At 39.3% G+C, this 17,900-nt stretch overlaps 1 protein-coding gene across 1 annotated transcript in view; it reads right to left on the bottom strand.

The window, feature by feature from the left end:
* Positions 1-17,900, bottom strand: part of CAMKMT (calmodulin-lysine N-methyltransferase) — a 536,206-nt gene continuing 518,306 nt past the window's right edge. Inside the window, 2 exon segments of the mRNA XM_069071614.1 lie at positions 1-637; positions 6,568-6,699. Coding sequence (XP_068927715.1) covers positions 560-637; positions 6,568-6,699 — 210 coding nt within the window. The 3' untranslated portion in view covers positions 1-559.

Below are 17,900 nucleotides of genomic sequence, written 5' to 3'. Positions count from 1 at the left end.
GTGTGTGTGTGTGTGTGTGTGTGTGTGTGTGTGTGTGTGTGTGTGTGTGAGAGAGAGAGAGAGAGAGAGAGAGACAGAGACAGAGACAGAGACAGAGACACAGCAACAGTTAATTTGGGGGAGGTTCCAAAGACATTTTGGGGGGGGGTGAAAGAAGAATCACAATGTATGTCTTGTTTAGAAGTCTCCCCCAAACAAGAAAACCTCTATAAAAAAAGGCTCTAAGTAAAAATAATTTTGATCCCAATTCACCAGAAAAGCATTAGAGTTCACCACAAGTATATGTGAGTTTTCACAGGCAAACAAAAAATTTGATTCAGGGAAAACACATCTTTGGAGAGCTTGAGAATCACTGTATCTAAAAAAAAAAAAAGGTAAAATCTAAAACTCAAAACCATACAATATCCTGCAGGTGATACGAGGCAGAAATCTTAGGACTTTCCAATGTCAATGTGCCCTCCCACCAAAAACAACTTTTCTCTATCAATTACATGTTCAGATTTTTTTGAAAAATATATGACTATACATATTGATGTTTGGCTTCTCTGAGTTTAGTCTTTTATCCATGTTTGGTTAAAACTAGGAGAAGTGGATAATGAAGGTCTTCTTCATATGTATCCCATTCTTCATTTTTCAACTGAAAATTTAAAAAAAAAAATAAGGGAGGATCAGTTTTTACCTATAGATAGCAATTTACTTTAACCATTTATGAAAAATGTCATCCCTCAAGCATTCACAACCTGATACAGAACTTAAAAGCAAACACAAATTTTAGTACTCTATGGAAAACCCAATGATAGCATTATGGAGATGGGAATTGTAGGTTATTTTGTGAGCAGTACTTTTCAGGACATAAACCAAGCAGCATTTTGCAAAAAGCATCTGAACAACAAATGACTGACTCAGGAAGTTAATGACATTACCCAAGGATTTCACCAGAAAGTGTGAAGTTTTTCACCAGGAGGTTAACTTACCACCCTAGGCCAAGCTATGTGTAATGATGCTGCAGCTCCATTCTCCTCCCCACCCCATTGTGTTAGAGATCACCAGACATTAGCAGACCCCAGCAATACCCCGACACAAGAAGGTTTGCCTGGGTTTAGATAACAGGAAGGCCCTATAGCAGCTCCTGAAGCATCTGTTATTTGTTTTATCTTTTTAAAAAATTAATGATGTGAAATTCAAAATTCCTTTCTCAGAGAAAAATAGAGCCCCAACTTCTTAGCTCAAGCTCCATAAGGCCTTCCATAATGAATTAAAATTTAAAAAAAGATTCACAAATCTAGAGTTAACATTCCTTTAATTGGCCAGTAAAAGATATTTTGCTAGTTATAAATATCAAACATTTTTTTGAGTGTCCAATCCTTCAAACTTTGATTACATTTATTTTACTACTTGTTAAATATATATTTTTAAATGTTTGGGGTAAGGACACCCCCTGCATATTATTTTCAGCTGGAAAATGAAATAACTTAGGGATAAATTAGCCAAACATGACCCCTAATCTAAACAAACGAAGACGCTCAGCTCTGCTTTCTTTCCCAGAATGGCCAGAAATGAAATATGAGCTAGTCTAGGACAGGCTAGTGTAAATGTAATTGGAACGAAGGCCTTCTCTGGAGCATAGTCCTTAGCTGGGAAGTGGCTCTAGAAGCTTTGGGCCCCTCATTAATTAACATACTTTTCTCTATCCATAGGGGAAAAAGGATGATTTAGTCTTTTCATTCTAATCTACTTCATTGAGGTGTTAGTTGCATAATCACTGAAGTAACTTCCATTTATTTCCTAGAAGACTGTCAATTTGGAAAGATCTTTACAGATTCTTGTCACCCCAACATAGTGAAGGGTTTTTAAATTTTTTTTTAAAATCACAGTTCCCTATTCTTTTCATCCTTAGAAGAATACAGGATAAATGACCTCACAGATTTCCTATAGCAAAACCACCAGTCAGGACCTACTAAGTCCAAACATCTCTGATCCTACTTGCCCCCCACTTGGGAGAGTGACAGAGGGAATTCCCCCCAAATGCTTTATACTGGGTGGAGAGAGGCAAAGGCAGCTGAATTCTTTCCTCAGGGAGTGAGGATAAAGGAAAGTTGATTACTCAGCTTGAATCAGCTGACCTACTCACTCACAATGTACTAATAGAGAGAGACTCAAATGAGCTCTTTATAAAGTCCCTGAGGTAATATGTGGGATAAATAATTCTTCTGTAAATATGGGCTAGAAACCACTTTTAACTTGGATTCTGTGCTGACCTCTGCAGGCCAAAACAGAGGCTTCATTCCATGAAGGGGGTAGGTCCAGTTCAATGCCATCTGTGAGCCCTTCCAGCAATGGAGGAGGAGGGAACCCTCCAAGAAAATATTATAACCTGTCACCAGATCATGAACGTGTCAAGACTATAGCATCAGGGTACTTGAAATACACACAAAACAGTTAGAAAAATACCTGCTTCAGTGGGGAATGTTATATGGCTTAAGAGTAATTCCATGTATCAAAGCTATATTTCTGTGCCCAATTAATAATTATAATTTTAAGAAATGAAAAGGCACCTTTTTTTAAAAAAAATGAACAAAAAGCAAATTGTGAATAAAACAATTTTTCAATTTTGCAGGTTAAAGCAAGGTCTTTGAGGACTGAACTAAATTACATAGCTGCTATTAGTAGCATTATGCTTTACTTCATAATTGGATGTAACACGCTCAGCCTTACCCTGTGAATAGCTGCCGCAGGAGTGGAGTTCATACTGTTTACCCTTTACAGTATCCACAATTATCAACAGCACACCACACAGATTCTGAGCACCAGCCACTTAGAATGTGGCATTTTGAATAGATAAGCAGAAATGCAATATGGCCGTTCTTTTGACACAATGTCCTGACTTTACCACAGAGCCAGAGACTATTTTCATTACCAAGGGCATGCACACACACATGCACATGCACACACATGCATGTGAGCACATATATACACAGAGAGAAAATTGACACAGGTAGTTCTGAGATAGAAAAGAAATAATGCTTTAGAGCAAATGACATCTTAAGGGCTATTTCTATGAATGAGGGAATTTTTACTAAGAAAACTCCAAGCTAATAGCATTTCCTTCCATTTCCTAAGTCAGATCTCTGCATCCCTCAACAATTTGCCAATCTCACATCTGGACACGTCTGAGCCACCCAACCGGGCAGTGCCTGCCAGAGCTAGCTAGCAAAGGGCCTGAGAGGTAGGAGTGGCAAGCCAGGTTGTGTTTTTCTTCCCAGTCCCTGGGACAGATGCAAAGCCAGTGTTTTAAGAGCATCTACCACCTCGTGCAGATTAGTTCCCGAGCAAGGTGGGTGCAGTATAACCAAAGCTCTGGCAGAAAGTATAGAATGGCACAGATTTGATTACAGGCTTGCTTTTTTAACGGAAATAAAATTTCACAGCTAACAATGAAAGGTGAAAAGTTTAAGAGGCAAAGCTGTTCCTCCTGATCACTGACTGTTAATCAGCTTCATGGGTGGCTGCCTAAATCTGTGGATTTTTTTTTTTAACTTGCACTACTGCCAAGATTGTAACTAATTTTTTTCCCCCTGTTGTAGGAGGAGGGGTGAAAAAGTCTACATAGGAAGCAGCTGTGTATGAGTGACATGAGGCACTAATGCAGAGGGCAAAATTAAAATTCATGAATCTCTTCACAACCATTTGTGTAACAAGATTAAGACGGGACAGCAGCAAAGAGCTGTATTATCAGGCGTCTTACAGTTCTCCAGCTGGTTACGCTCTATTCCAAAACAGTAGGGCTAAGAGGATAACATGCAGCCTGAAGGAAAACTCCTCTCCTTCATTTGGGAGCAGTCTCATCCCAGGGAAGATGGAAGTTTTGAAGGAGATGGAAGGGAAAACAACTGGTTTCCCCCACTAAGAGGGAAAACTTTTAAAGCTAGGGTTCACTAGCTTCCAAGTGTCGACATCCTACCTCCCTACCCTAGGGAGGCTCACATCCCCAAGCAAGTACTCCTGGGCTTGGGTCATTTGTCTAGCATTCAACACCGATGCTTCCTACTATGTCCTGAGGAGGGATGGAATGGTAGCAAAAGAGAAACAATGGAGCTCTCTTGGAGGCTTTGACATAGAATGAATCCTTTGGAAAGAGACCCCTGAATCTGTAAGGATGCAGCATTCACTCCAGACCATCTCTGCTAGCCCTGCTCAACAACATCTACCTCCCCAACCCCCTCCAAAGGCCCAAGCTCAGTGGGGATCCCTTCGGCATACCCTCATTTTGTAAATGACAGCTACAAGTATATCCCTTATAGCTTTGCTAGTATGTGTCTGTCCTGAGAGTAGGTATTCTAAAGTGAGCAGAGGCCCTTAATGCTGGAAAGCCTGGTGCTGCATGTCTCTGTTCAGGTCCCCCTCTTGATAGAGGCATCAGAGGGCCTCAAACTGGCTGACACCATATGATAGTCGTGTAGTATTAGGATTTTGAGCTGGATGGGTATCTTTTAGCCCAATATTCTCATTTTACAGATTAGGAAAACTGAGGCAGCCAGGATTCAAATCCATGTCTCCAAATTCTAAATCCAGCACTCTTTCCCATTTTGGGCTAAACACCACCAAAAAAACTTTGGGTATATTGTAGCCATCATTTTATACCAATTACCTAAAGCTCTCCCTGCACATCTCCTCCCAGCAATATTGTATTACATTCCTGCTACTTAAAAGATGACAAAAGAGATCCCTGAGGTAATATGTAAAATGAATGAAAAGGGGAAAACTCACATACTTTGATTTTTAGACATTTATGCTGAGATAATGAATTAAGGCCCTCTGTCAATTCTACTTATTCAATAAATGCTACTTTTGTGGAACTAGTCAATCAGTCAATGATTATTTTTGAGGGTGCTTATTTATGGGCGTGCACCATGCTGAGGTAGGCATCAGGCAGAGTTTAAAGAGAAAGTCACTGTTCACTGACCACTTATACAGGTAAAGCAGGGGAGGGATTGGGAAGGGTAGCCAAGGTCTTTAGAATGGTCACGGTAGAAGACAGGGTGGAAGCATCCCAGAGTGCACAGCCCCATGTAATCACCCAGTAACTTGGATTTTACAAGCTGACAATGAGAAAATACATTTGATGTTCCAGGAGATGATAATGATGATTCACATTTATATAAGTGCATGGCATCATGTTAAAATTCATCATCAGGTGACCTCTGTACCTCTAATCTCTTCCCTAGTAACTATAGCCGGAGGGGAGACCACTCTGTTATGAGGAAAGGAGAAAAAAGGGGAGTAGGAGAGAACATTCCACCTACCACATAATACCCTAAAAGCCATTCTTCCTGTTCTGGGGGTGGGGTGAATGATGGAAAATAGGCTTCTAGGCAACTGGATGAGAGCTGAGTTACATGTAATTTTCTTCCCCTCCCCCCCTATAATAAATGGTGGACCAGATTCTGTCAGAAGGAATAAATTGCTAGTTATAGAAGTATTTAACTCTTTCAGTCCATAAGGTCCCATTTTAGTAAACCTTCTTCCAGGGACTAAAATGGGACTCTGGTGACCTTAGGAAGTCAGTGCATTTCCAGAAAGTGCCTGGCTTCCTCATTCTTTCTTCAAAGATGAAACTCATTCTGCATCCATTTTTTTTTTCTAAAAACAAGACATTGCCTACTATGCCAATGGATAATAAAGAGTGTTGAGGAGGCTATTAATATTTTCCCAGGAGGAAATCAAGGTCAGGCCTTTACTTTTTGCAGCTACAACTTGCAAAACCACGGCAAGCCAAAGGATCTTGCTGAGGTCAGATTAGCTCAGCACAGGCGATTTCTGTGAGGCTTGGAGAAATGTCCTAAAATCATCAGAGGTAATAAATGTGATCCTGATAAGCCTGACATGTATTAACAAACGTGGGATTCCTAAAAAGTTTTCTGTGGAACACCTGCCTCTCTGTGTCCTACATTACTCTTTTCCTATAAATAATAAAAAGGCTGATAACACTGCTTTATGTAAGCAAGCTTAGAAATCACTCTCAGATAAGTGCTTTTGACCTAAATCTTGTAGCTCCTCGATCTGACATATAACCTCGCAACTGTGAAATTCTGTATGAGATTTAGCGGTCTGAAACTGCCAACTGACCCAGCTATAAAGCCAGGGGAGATAAGGATTTACAGTACGATATGATACAATTAGACATTCACCTTCTATTTATTTTGGGACAGCAAAGCATTTAACCTACTTAAAGGCGGTAGGTTTTTTCATTAAAATATAAATGCTTGTTTATTATTCATTTCTATGCCATCTCCCCTGCATTCCACAAATTAGTCTATTATGAATGGAAAGATTAGTTTGTTACAGAAAAAAGAGTAAACAGGCGCTGTTTCTGTAAAATCCTCCTAGACATGCAAAGATAAAAGATGACTTTGCCACACAAAAATAATCAGATACAAATAGCTGTTCAGAAGCAACACACCTAAGGAGTACTTTAATCAAATATTTAGGTTACCTGCCAAAAAGACCATGATCTCTTCAAAATGCAATGCGGATTAAAGTGTTATCTAACACAAGCAGAAAACTAACCTTGGAGTGGAAGTTTGAAATGTGTTCATCATAATTTTCATGTCTTTGGAGAGAGAAACCAGCTTTTTCAGCTAGATTGCAAAACTGGTTTAAAGTATTCCCTCGGAGTGGGGCAAATACCATCGCTTTCCCCTAGAATATTAGAAAGGAAATTCACACATTTTCAAACTGGAAAGTGACCAGACATAACAGATATTAGTACAAGCATTTAGAGAGCTGCTCTTAGGCAGGGAGACCCAATTGTTCTTAATGAGGGTAGGGAATAATAAAATTGGCCATTTGTAATAAGACTAGATTTTAGTGAAAGAAAAATTATAAAGTATTTTGACAAGTTTTTTTTTTCCCCATCAAAAATGAACCACGGTCACACAAACAACACACATAGCAAATGGAATGATGCTGAAGCATGGTGTCTGATAATTGTCACATCTCTCTAAAGTCTAACATAGAAACCTCTTGGTTGTACAGAGTGCCTAGAACACTAGCACATACCCACTGTTATTAAACACCCAGGGGATGTCCAATAACAGCTGACAGCGTGTATACAACGCAGAACTCCTTAATAGTATTTTTAGATATGGGGGTACATAACGTCCATTTACTATCCCTTGAATATGCTTTTGTGATCAGAGCCTCATGCCAAGAAATGCTCCACAAAAACACATAAGATCACCAAGTTGTTGGGTTTTTTTTAATGAACATATAGAGTATTCAGATTTCACTGCTACCATTAGCTTTTTCCATTAACGTGTGGGTAAAAGGCTACTGTCTCTTGGCTTCCAACTTCATTGAAATCCATCACAATGGTCATGATTCTAGCAAAGCAACTAATTTTAGCATTCCAACATTTGAATTCCAATGAAACTGATTTAATAAAGAAAACTAATATAAATATAGATTTCACTCAGTGCCATATAGCCTTAAGGATTTTTTTTCCTTCTTCAACAAGGCATTTCCTTGATTTCAGAGGAATCTCTGACATGTTCCTCTGAATGACAACTACTAGGGTGTCACACAGGTTTTTTTTTCCTCCTTCCCAAATTTTCAGGTGTTCAAATTATCAAACTCTTTCTAAAGAAGTCTGTAAACTCCTAATTATTTTTCAGACTATCGACAATTGGCTATTACAATGAAGTGTCACTTTGGGGAGATTTTGCAATCACGAAAACATACTATATTTGCTTCTGAAGAACAGGCTGTCATTTAGAGTGGTAGAAGAATATAGCACAGAATAGTGGAAATGATACTGAAATGAAAGCCATCAGACCCCAATTCTAGAGCCAGCTTTGATGGAAAGTCACTTAACCTCACTGACTCAGTTTCTTCATCTGTCAAATTGTATAACAACATCCTCAAGTAAGGAATTGTTTTGAGGACCAAATGAAATCACTTATGTAAAGCGCTTTGAGAAATAAGGAGGGTTACCCAAATGTAAAACTGAGATTTTATTTTCAATCGCACCTAATCCAAGGCTATGCATATTTTATATTCAATAAATATTTGTTGAATTGAATTGGATGCATATGCATTCACTTCCTCAACTACCTGTATGAGGACACACTGTCACATACACACACACACATACGATATTTTTATAATGTGTTTACATGTATATAAGCACACCAAGGCACATAATTATAGCAGCGCCATTCATGCCACTACACTTATGGGTCTGTCAGCTTTTCCATTATTAATTGCTATTTTCAGGAGGTTTTCAAACTTAGCCACAAAAATTCATTCTGATGTGAAACTGGATATAATACGTGGTCTCAGCAGGGGAGCGAAAGCCTCCATTAAAAAAGAAAAAAGAATAAAGAATACTAGTAGGTCATTTAGTCATTTCTGAAAGCTGGTTGGCTTTTTAGATGTCTGAACAATGAAAACTGTTTCATTTAAAGCTGCCTTCCAGAATTGTTTTATGGTCACAACGAGAGAGTCAAATTTTTAAAGCTATTATCTGTGTTATACATTTAAATCACTGCCATGGGCTTCTTGGATTAAGTTGATGTTCAGTTTCACAAAACCAGTCCAGATTCTGCCACTCACTTGCTGGGTGACCTTGGGCAAGTCCCTTGGCCTTTTACATTTGGCAGGAAAGCTAAAGGATGACTGATAGTGATCTCACCCATTGTTCATAACCTTTTTGACATTGCCTTTGAATTAACTTATATTCTACCTGTAATGTAGTTGTTTGCATATAGGTCTTTCCCTCCTTAAGGGCAGAGTATTTGTCTTACATCATCTTTTTGTCTCTCCAGGGTATGGGGTCCAGGGCCTTGCTTATGGTAGGCACTTAATAGATAAATTAAAAATTTAGTTGAATAACACCTAAAATTTTGATGACCAAATCCATATCCTGAATGATCTAAAAACTGAAGCCCTTAAGAAACTTGGAGGTATACTTCATTAAAAAATATCCATCTATGAAGTAAAGTCACCTCTCATTTTTAATAGGCTCTATTTTCCGCTTATTGTGATGTTATAATGTTCATTCTGGGATGGTATTATACTTAGCAAGAAGAAAAATAATGGAAGAGAGTAATTATTTGAGCCTATTATTTATTTACTTTTAAATTTATCTTCCTTCTCCTCCCTTTTTCTTTCCTTCCTTTTTTTTTTTTTTTGCCTTTTGGAGGGCAATTGGGGTTAAGTAACTTGCCCGAGGGTTACACGGCTAGTTTTTTTGTGTGGGTGTTAAGTGTCTGAGGCCGGAACCAAACTTGGGTCCTCCTGACTTCAGGCTGGCGCTTTACTCACTGCGCCACCTAGCTGCTCCTCTTCCTTCCTTCCTTCCTTCCTTCCTTCCTTCCTTCCTTCCTTCCTTCCTTCCTTCCTTCCTTCCTTCCTTCCTTCCTTCCTTCCTCCCTCCCTCCCTTCCTCCTTCCCTTTCTTCCTTCTAGCTGAGGACTTCGATCTCCACCCCAATTAGTGTAATTAAAAAAGGCAGCTCAGTTGAATGATCTAGTGTGCAAACTGGATGAATGGGGATCATTAATCATTGGATAGACAGCTGATGCCACTCAGGAAATAGTCTGTGGTTGGCTGAAAGAATAGGATACACTTCTTGGCCTATGTACAAAATAAAGCAAGCCAGTTCAGGATAGTAAAGAGTATTGTCAAACAAATATAGTGGTTGAAGATCGCCAGTCAAGTCTATGAGGGAATCACTTAATGGTGGGGTGAAGAGGGTCTCTCTCTCTGTCTCTGTGTCTCTCCCCTTCCAGTTCAGGAGATTCTGATGACATATGAGATGGGACTCTGGTGACAGGGGTTGGTAGTAGAGTCTACTGGAGCCCGTAGCAATGAATGGTGAAGAATACAATGCTTTCATCCTGGCAAGCCGCTCCTGTGGAAATGCAGCCTGGTGGCTAACTGTTCCTTCAAGCATTACAGCCACATCTATTGAAGACCCAGAAAACAAAGTTCACAACAGGGTCCTTTTACTGTAAGTGGTTCAATATCAGAAACTTAGAAGATTTTTATCAGTAGAAATGATGTTAAGAAAGAGGAGTTAGGGGCGGCCAGGTAGCACAGGAGTAAGAGCACCGGCTCCAGTGTTGGGATGACCTGGAGATCGAATCCCGGGCTCAGACACTCAGTACCACACCCAGAAACAACTGGCCGTGTAACCTTGAGCAAGTTACTTAAACCCGATTGCTTTAAAAAAAAAAAAAAGAAGAGGAGTTATTATCTACTTTGCCCTTGTACTGTAAGGACCATGGATCTTTCTGTCTTGCTTGCAGTAGAAATATGTGTTTCTCCCCAATTAGAATGTGAGCTCCATGAGAGCAGGGACTATTTGTATCCCCAGTGTAATTTAGCACAGTGATCTATGCTTAATAAATGACCATTCATTCCATGATAAATGAAGCAAATGAAAATGGTTGCAAAAAAAAATCACCTAAGAACAGTGGCAGCATCTGGAACTATGAGCCCTTTTAACAGTGAAATGTGCCAGTTATGGAAGGCATCAACACTCAAAACCCAGAGGACAACCACATATAAGAGGAGCCTCTACAAAGGAAGAAGAGGATTTCCAATAATCAATAGCTATGCGATACCCTTTTGTCACATGCAATTATTTATAAATCTCTCTATACTTGTACTTTAAATTTGAGCCTACTTTCCCCAGGATGTATCTAGAGCAAGAATGTGCCTCTAGCTTGGGTGGGGGGGGGCAGGGAGAGAGACTGTTTTATACTAAATATTCTTACTGTATTACCTTAGTAAATACCCTTTTTCTAACAGCTAATTGACGTGACTGATTGATAATCAATAGGAAGCACACCAGTGGGGGCTCATGAGCAATAGTAGAAACACAGCCCCTCAGGGTTACCTCTAAAATCCTGAGGGTAGTAGTGCGTTTTCTTCTGGAGACCTCACCCACCAATTTTAATGGGAGTTGGAAAAGTAGTCCCTGAGTGGTGCTATACTATGGAGGTACATGCTTTTGCAAGCACTAAATCAGGTACTTTATAAATATAAGGTAAGAAATAATTTCTGATAAGTTTTATAAAATGCTATTTGTTGAATCTGCATAACTCTGTATTTGGGGGCGGGGCATGATTTTAATTTCTGCCTGTAAGTTTGGAACAGTATAAGATCTATGACAGTTACTTTTCTGAAAATTTTTGATAAAAGGTACTAAGTAAGGTATTTAAAAAGGACAATATTTGAATCTCCCTTGGACCCCAGAGAATTGTTCTGGATTGGGGATATGAACAATGAATTCAAAATGCATCCTAGATAATTAGATGAGGACTGAAAATTAATAATAATTAAAATTTAAAAATTAATAAAGGGGTTGATCAATGAGTGCTTACTCCCTTGAGCACGTGCAGATGATTTCAGTCCAAGTCACCATGAGAATGAGTTTCTGGTCATGATGATTCAAAGGCTGGTACTATCTGTTGACAAAGAGTCTTCTAATTGGCTGTAGAAGAACCAGTGATGCAGAAGGTACTAACCCTGAACTGAGTGCATAAAAAAGGTGTGATCCATTCAAATCTCATTCTCTTTTCTTTGGTGGTTTTGAATGAGAAGAGATACTTTGAGCTGTTGTGTGGGGGAGGGTCAAGCTGGCCCACCTAGTCACCATGTATCCATGAACACATAAAACCTCTGATTCTTTTGTGCTTATTCTTTCCTGATCTTAAGTAAATGACTAGACTGAGGCAGGGGGTGCCCAGGTGATTGTATGAATTCAGGAGATCTACTGAGGTCCCATCAGAGGTCCCACCAGCAACCAGTCAGTAGCAATGGCTACCAGAGAAGTAGTGGCTAACGACAATGGAAGCCCTTGCAGACAAATGTGAAAAGACTTAGGGATGAGAATGGCTATAGTTTTAAGGAATATGACACTTAAAGAGAGAAGGGCTAGCTATGAACTTTAGAAAGGCACTGATACCTGGAGCCTAGCAGAGAGACAGCTAACAACATCAAAGGAGAACTTCATGAAAACTCTACAAATGGAAAAATGGGGGCTGGGGTCAGGAGGTGGGAGGCACCCTTTGCCACATGTGTGCCTCAATACTACTGTACTTTATGTTTGAGTCCATTCTCCCAAAGGACATGTAAAGGGAGGAGTGTACATTTGCCATAGGAAAAATATTTTATACCCCTTATTCTAGCCATACCCTCTTTAGTTAATCTCATTTCTAAAAGTTAATGAGAGTTCACCTGATTCTAATTATTAAGGGGGCATATACCAGTGAGGGTTCAGGAGCAATAGTGTTAGAAGCCACAAGCCACAGGGACACCCCCTAGAGCCTGAGAATAGTGAAGAGCAGTTGGCATCTGGGAACCTACACAGATAATTTGGATAGGAGTTGGGGAATGTTACACTTTCTTCTCTCATCATACTCAAATGTCTTGGAGGAAAGATGGGATTTTATAATCTTCATCATCATTTTAAGGGCCTTCAATAATACCAGCAGAGCACAATAATTCACCCAGCAGGATCTTAGCTAATAAAGTGCATTTTTTGTTTTCTAAAAATTAAAAACATGAGAATTCTATGGATGTCAAATTATCATGACTTTAAATAGGTGACTTTCCATTCATCAAAGTTATAACTGCCCATATATTTACATTTGCAAAGTATTTTTAAAATTCAGAAAGATCACCAAATCAAATGCAAACCTTTGTTTATGATAATTTGGGGTATTTTTTTTTTTGCTTTTTTTGTTCATTTATCCCTAGAGAGGACAGAAGTTTCACATATTGGTCTTACATACATTTTGAGTGAATCTGTAGACATTTTGCAGGAGTTGAATGTATTTTTTTTTTTTTTGCCTAACCAGTGATTTCATTGGAGCAGGAAAGTCCCCAGTGAAGAAACTCCCTTTACTAATGCATATCATCAACTATTCTGCAATTTAATAGTCTAAGAATGTTTCCTGGGGCCAGTGAGAGGCTAAGTGATTTGTGCAGGGTCATATGGACAGTATGAGTCTAAGGTGGGACTTATTCATAGAATTATCATTTCAGATCTAGAAGGGACCTGAGAAGCCATTCAGGTAGTCTAATCCCTTAATTTTAGAAATAAGGAAGGAATATTAAGCCCAGGAAAATTAAGTGACTTGCCCAACATCACACAGGTAGTAGTGTCAGAAATGGAATTTGAACCCAGACTTTCTGATTCCAGGCCCAGTGCCCTTTCCAATGTATTATATTGCCTCCAGACCCCAGGTCTTCCTAACTCCTTTGGCCAGTTCTCTATCTACTATACCATGATGCCTTGCTCTGTATTTACTTAATTAGTGTGATTTAAACTTTTTAAGAGGAGTGTTTTAGGCTCATAAAATGTTTTTATCCCTTTTTATGACAATTATTTTAGTAATTCCTTAAAAAATAAGAACTCAAAATTATATTGGTTTTTCAATTGTTTCTCAGTTGTGTAATAAGAACTCAAAATTATATTGGTTTTTCAATTGTTTCTCAGTTGTGTTCAGCTCTTCAAGACTGTAGCTGGGGTTTCTTGGCAAAGATACTAGAGTGGTTTGCCATTTTCTTCTCTGGTTTACTTTGCTGATGAGAAACTGAGGCAAACAAGGTTAAGTGACTTCCCCAGGGTCACAGAGCTAGTAAGTGTCTGAGGGCAGATTTGATTTCAGGAAGATGAGTCTTACTAACTCCAAGCCCAACACTATCTACTGAGCTACTTAGCAGACCCACAATTACATAAACATTTTCAAAGTGCTTTCTTCATAATAACCCTATAAGATAGGTTGTACAAAGTATCATTGTCTCCATTTGATGAAGAAACTTAAGTTTAGAGCATTCGTTTTCAAACTTTTCGGTTTCAGGACTCCTTTGCACTCAAAAATTATGGAGGATCCCCCAATGAGCATTTTTTATGTGGAGTAATGTCAATTGATATTTACTGTATTAGAAATTAAAACTTCTTAGTGGGATTATTTAAATAGTTTTGACTTTCCAGACCCCATGAAAGGAGTCACCCCCTCGACCATGTTTTGAGGATCACATTTAGAAAGGTTATTTACCCACGGTCCTGGACCCAGGTCTCCTGACTCCAAGTCAAGCCCACTGGAACCAGATTAAAATGTAATTGGGAAATACTTCACAAAATAAATAAAAATACAGTGGAACATGGATCATGTTCATATGTGGTTTTTCTAAGTCAATGTGAGTTCAGCAGGGATCCTTATATAAAGTTTAGTGGTCCTGTTTTTATTTGATTTTGATACCACTGACCTACACCTGCTAACATCTATATGCCTAATCTGGCACAGTATGTTGGCGTTACAAAAAAAAAATAGGGCATTAGCCCAACTCTCAAGGAATTTACTCTGTAATTGGGAAGATAATATTGACATTGATGAAACTAGAGAACAATACTAAGTGTATGTGATCAAATGCTAAATTTCGTAATCAAGTATAAAAGATGAAGGTCTTAAATTTTGCTTTCGAGGAAAATTAGGTTTTGGAATGGGCAAGTGCAGGGGAATTCCAGGTGAGTGAGGCAGTATGAACAAGAAGGGAGGTGAAGGATAACAATGGGTCTAGCCTAATTGGAGGGAAGCCAGTGCTGGGCAAGTGGTGGTGCTTAAGCTGCTCAGTGAGGGGGGGCCAAGTAGTGAAGAGCCTAAGGGGTCTAGACTTGGTCATGTGGGCTGATCTTCTCATTTCACAGATGAAGAAACTGAGCACTGTTTCTCAGGTGTGAGGTCACAATAACAACAACTAATGTTTATTTAGCCATTTTTACATTTTGCAATGAACTTTTTAGAAATGATTTGTTAGGATGTAGGTAGTAAAAATGTGAGCTGGAGAAAGACCTAAGCCTTCTTAGAGCAGAGTTCTTAACCTGGGGTCCATGAACTTGTTTTTAAAGTATTTTTTTATAACTAGTTCAATATAATTGGTTTCTTGTGTAACCAATTTTAATATGTCATACAATCTTTTATACATTTAAAAACATTATTTTGAGAAGTGGGCCTTTGCTTTACTGGACTGCCAGAAGATTCTAACACACACACACACACAAACACCTGCTAGTTGGCCTTTAATCTTTGGTCTTATTAAAATAGTTTGTAAATTTTAGTTAGGAAAGACTTTATACATATTGCTACCTTTTCTTTTCTATGCCCTCTCAATAGCTCTTTTCTCAAGGGGGATGGCTAGGTATTTTCTCTTAAGCTCTTTTTTGAATTCTAAGAGAAAGTGAATCAATTTAGCTCTTTTCAAAACAACCCCTTGCAGGTCCTCACCACTGCCTGGTAAGTTGTCATTTTCACCCAGGAATAGACAAAAAAAATGTTATAGGCCAAAGAGTTGGTAGAAAAATTGACAAGAACCTGGGTTTCCTGGTGCCTTGTCTTCTCACAGCACTCAGCCCTTGCTCACAAACCAATTTCCATGAGACAAGCAAAAACAGTTTGTACTAAATGTCAGTTAAATAAAGTAGATTACAGATGTTAGATAAAAAAAGAGGAGAAAATCTGTCAGTAAAAAGAAATTGCTCTTCTAAAAAGGGAGACCATCATTTACATTTACAGCATTTCTCAGATATAGTCAGGGCTCCTGGAATTTGGCAGTTAGGCTAAGGCTAGTTTCTGGAGAAGGTTAACTGAAGTCTGCAGTGATATTTTTGAATTCTTGACAATTTGGTAACAGTGATAACAAGCAGGAGACCCGTCAATATTGCTGTCCCCCAAATCTCCTCCTGGTCCCAGGTAAACTCCTATTTCCTAGCTTCCCTGAATGCCCTTTCTGAATACTCCAAAGCCATTTCTGAGGAGAATTAGCAGATAGTTTGTTACTTGTCACTTCTGGCCCATAGTTCAACCTGCAGGCTCTTGCCTTATTTTAAATTACATTTGGGGCCTCCGATCTCAGACACTGGGATTGCTAGAGAATTGCAGTAGCATAGACTTCGGTGCATCTCGCTCTATCAATCATCAGTGACAAGAAGCCAGTCACCAAAAAAGGGAAGTGTTGCTTCTTTGAATACAATTTGCTGATTTCAACCTTTTTTTTTTATACTATCATTCACATTGCTGTCTTCTTGCAGGTTTGCTGCAGAATCTTCTCACACACAGCTTTGTCGAATTCTGGCAGAAATGACATCCATTGTCTTTGTAGTTTCCCCCGAACCAGGGAATTTGGGAAAGTTTTCATTCTTAGCAGGTGACAAATATTTCCTGCCCAAACTCAAGTCTCTGCTGGTGAATCTTACTGCTCCTTGTCAGGAGGTTGTCTATAATTGCCCACCCAGGAACAGGTGTCAGATTAGCAGCAGGGCTGGGACAGAACCCTGAGATTTCTCCATTGCTCCTCGACCAAACTGGAAACCTGCCTTGCTCATTAAGCTCTCTCCAGGGACCCTTCCTCCCCCTCAACCACATCCCTATTTATAATCTTCTGAAGAACTGAGTAGCAGCCCTCCTCCTCCACCCCAGACCCCTCCACTTGCCATTCTTGGCCTCTGGACACATAGGGAATCAGCAGCTGGTTTTATTTTAGCTAGAAATCAAAGGGTTGAAATTTCCCTAGGAGTCAAATCATTTTTTCAGGGAATGCCATTCACTAGTGATCAATCTCTTAAGTGGAGAAAATTTTGTCCCTACACTTTCCAAGCACAAATTTCAGAATGGGCCCCTTAAGCCTTTGTTCACTGAAAAACAAATGGATCTCCAGGCATTCCCCTCCTCCAAACGTGGGGGCTACTTGGGTGGCATTTGTACCTATGGAGAGAGATAAAGAAAGACTTTTGCACTTTCACCCTGCACACTAGAGTTCCATGAGTAATTAGCCCTCAATAAGCTGATTCACTGATCTTCAGCAAGTGAGTATTTCCTGCAAGTAGGGAGGGTTTAGCTAACACTGGTGTTGTATATAAATAACATGGTGATGGAGGTACAGAGAGTCCTAAGAACTCCCTATAAATATCTCATGTGGAATTGTTAGAACCTTGAATTATTAGTAAGGGGCTGTGGATGCTGCTTCCAAATGCAGATGGTGGGGCATAGAGGAAAGGGCAGTATACTTATTGTTAGAAGCCCCAGATCAGATCATGTTCCTCTTTCTTACTGTCATCCCCTCTCTGAGAATGAGGCTCAGAGTATTTGCCCTCTCATTTCACAGGAGTGGAGTGAGGAAAGTGCTTTGTAAATTTCTAAGCGCTATAGAACCATATTTTTCTTCCTTACTGATCTGTTAGAATCCCTACAGCATTTGTGCCTTCAAACCTTGGAGGGGGAGGTTAAGTTGTAGATAGGGGGAAGGGAGTAAGCATTTATGAAGTGCCTACTATGTGCCAGATTCTGTGCTAAGTACTGTTTACAAATATTACTTCATTTGATCTTCAAAACAACCCTGGGAGGTGAGTATACTGAGGAAAACAGAGGTTAAGTGGCTTGCCCAGAATCACAGTCAGTAAGTGACTGAGGCTATATTCAAATTCGGGTCTTTGTGACTCCTGGCCCAGTACTCTATCCACTGTGCCACCTTCAGATAATTGAGCCTTCAGCAAGGCAAGTTCCCATCATTCCATGTGACAAAGAAAACGTTTTTTTTTTTAAATTTTTAAAGAAATCTTGGATTTTAATCATTCTTAGACTAAAGCATGCTCTCTGTTTTTCCCTCCTTTCTGTCTCACTGCTGTCTCTCCCTTCTTTTTTCTTTTTTCTTTCTTCCTTTCTTTCTTTCTCTTTTTCCTTCCTTCTTTATTTCTTTCTTTTCTTCCTTCTTTCTTCCTTCCTTTCCTTTCCTTTCCTTTCCTTTCCTTTCCTTTCCTTTCCTTTCCTTTCCTTTCCTTTCCTTTCCTTTCCTTTCCTTTCCTTTCCTTTCCTTTCCTTTCCTTTCCTTTC

The sequence above is a fragment of the Petaurus breviceps genome, unplaced genomic scaffold (assembly GCF_028583685.1).
Source record: "Petaurus breviceps papuanus isolate PSGF00001 unplaced genomic scaffold, PetGlider_PUasm1.0 90842, whole genome shotgun sequence".
Taxonomy (NCBI): Eukaryota; Metazoa; Chordata; class Mammalia; order Diprotodontia; family Petauridae; genus Petaurus; species Petaurus breviceps.
Note: the sequence above shows the minus strand (reverse complement) of the source record. Positions and strands in the feature narration are given on the sequence as shown.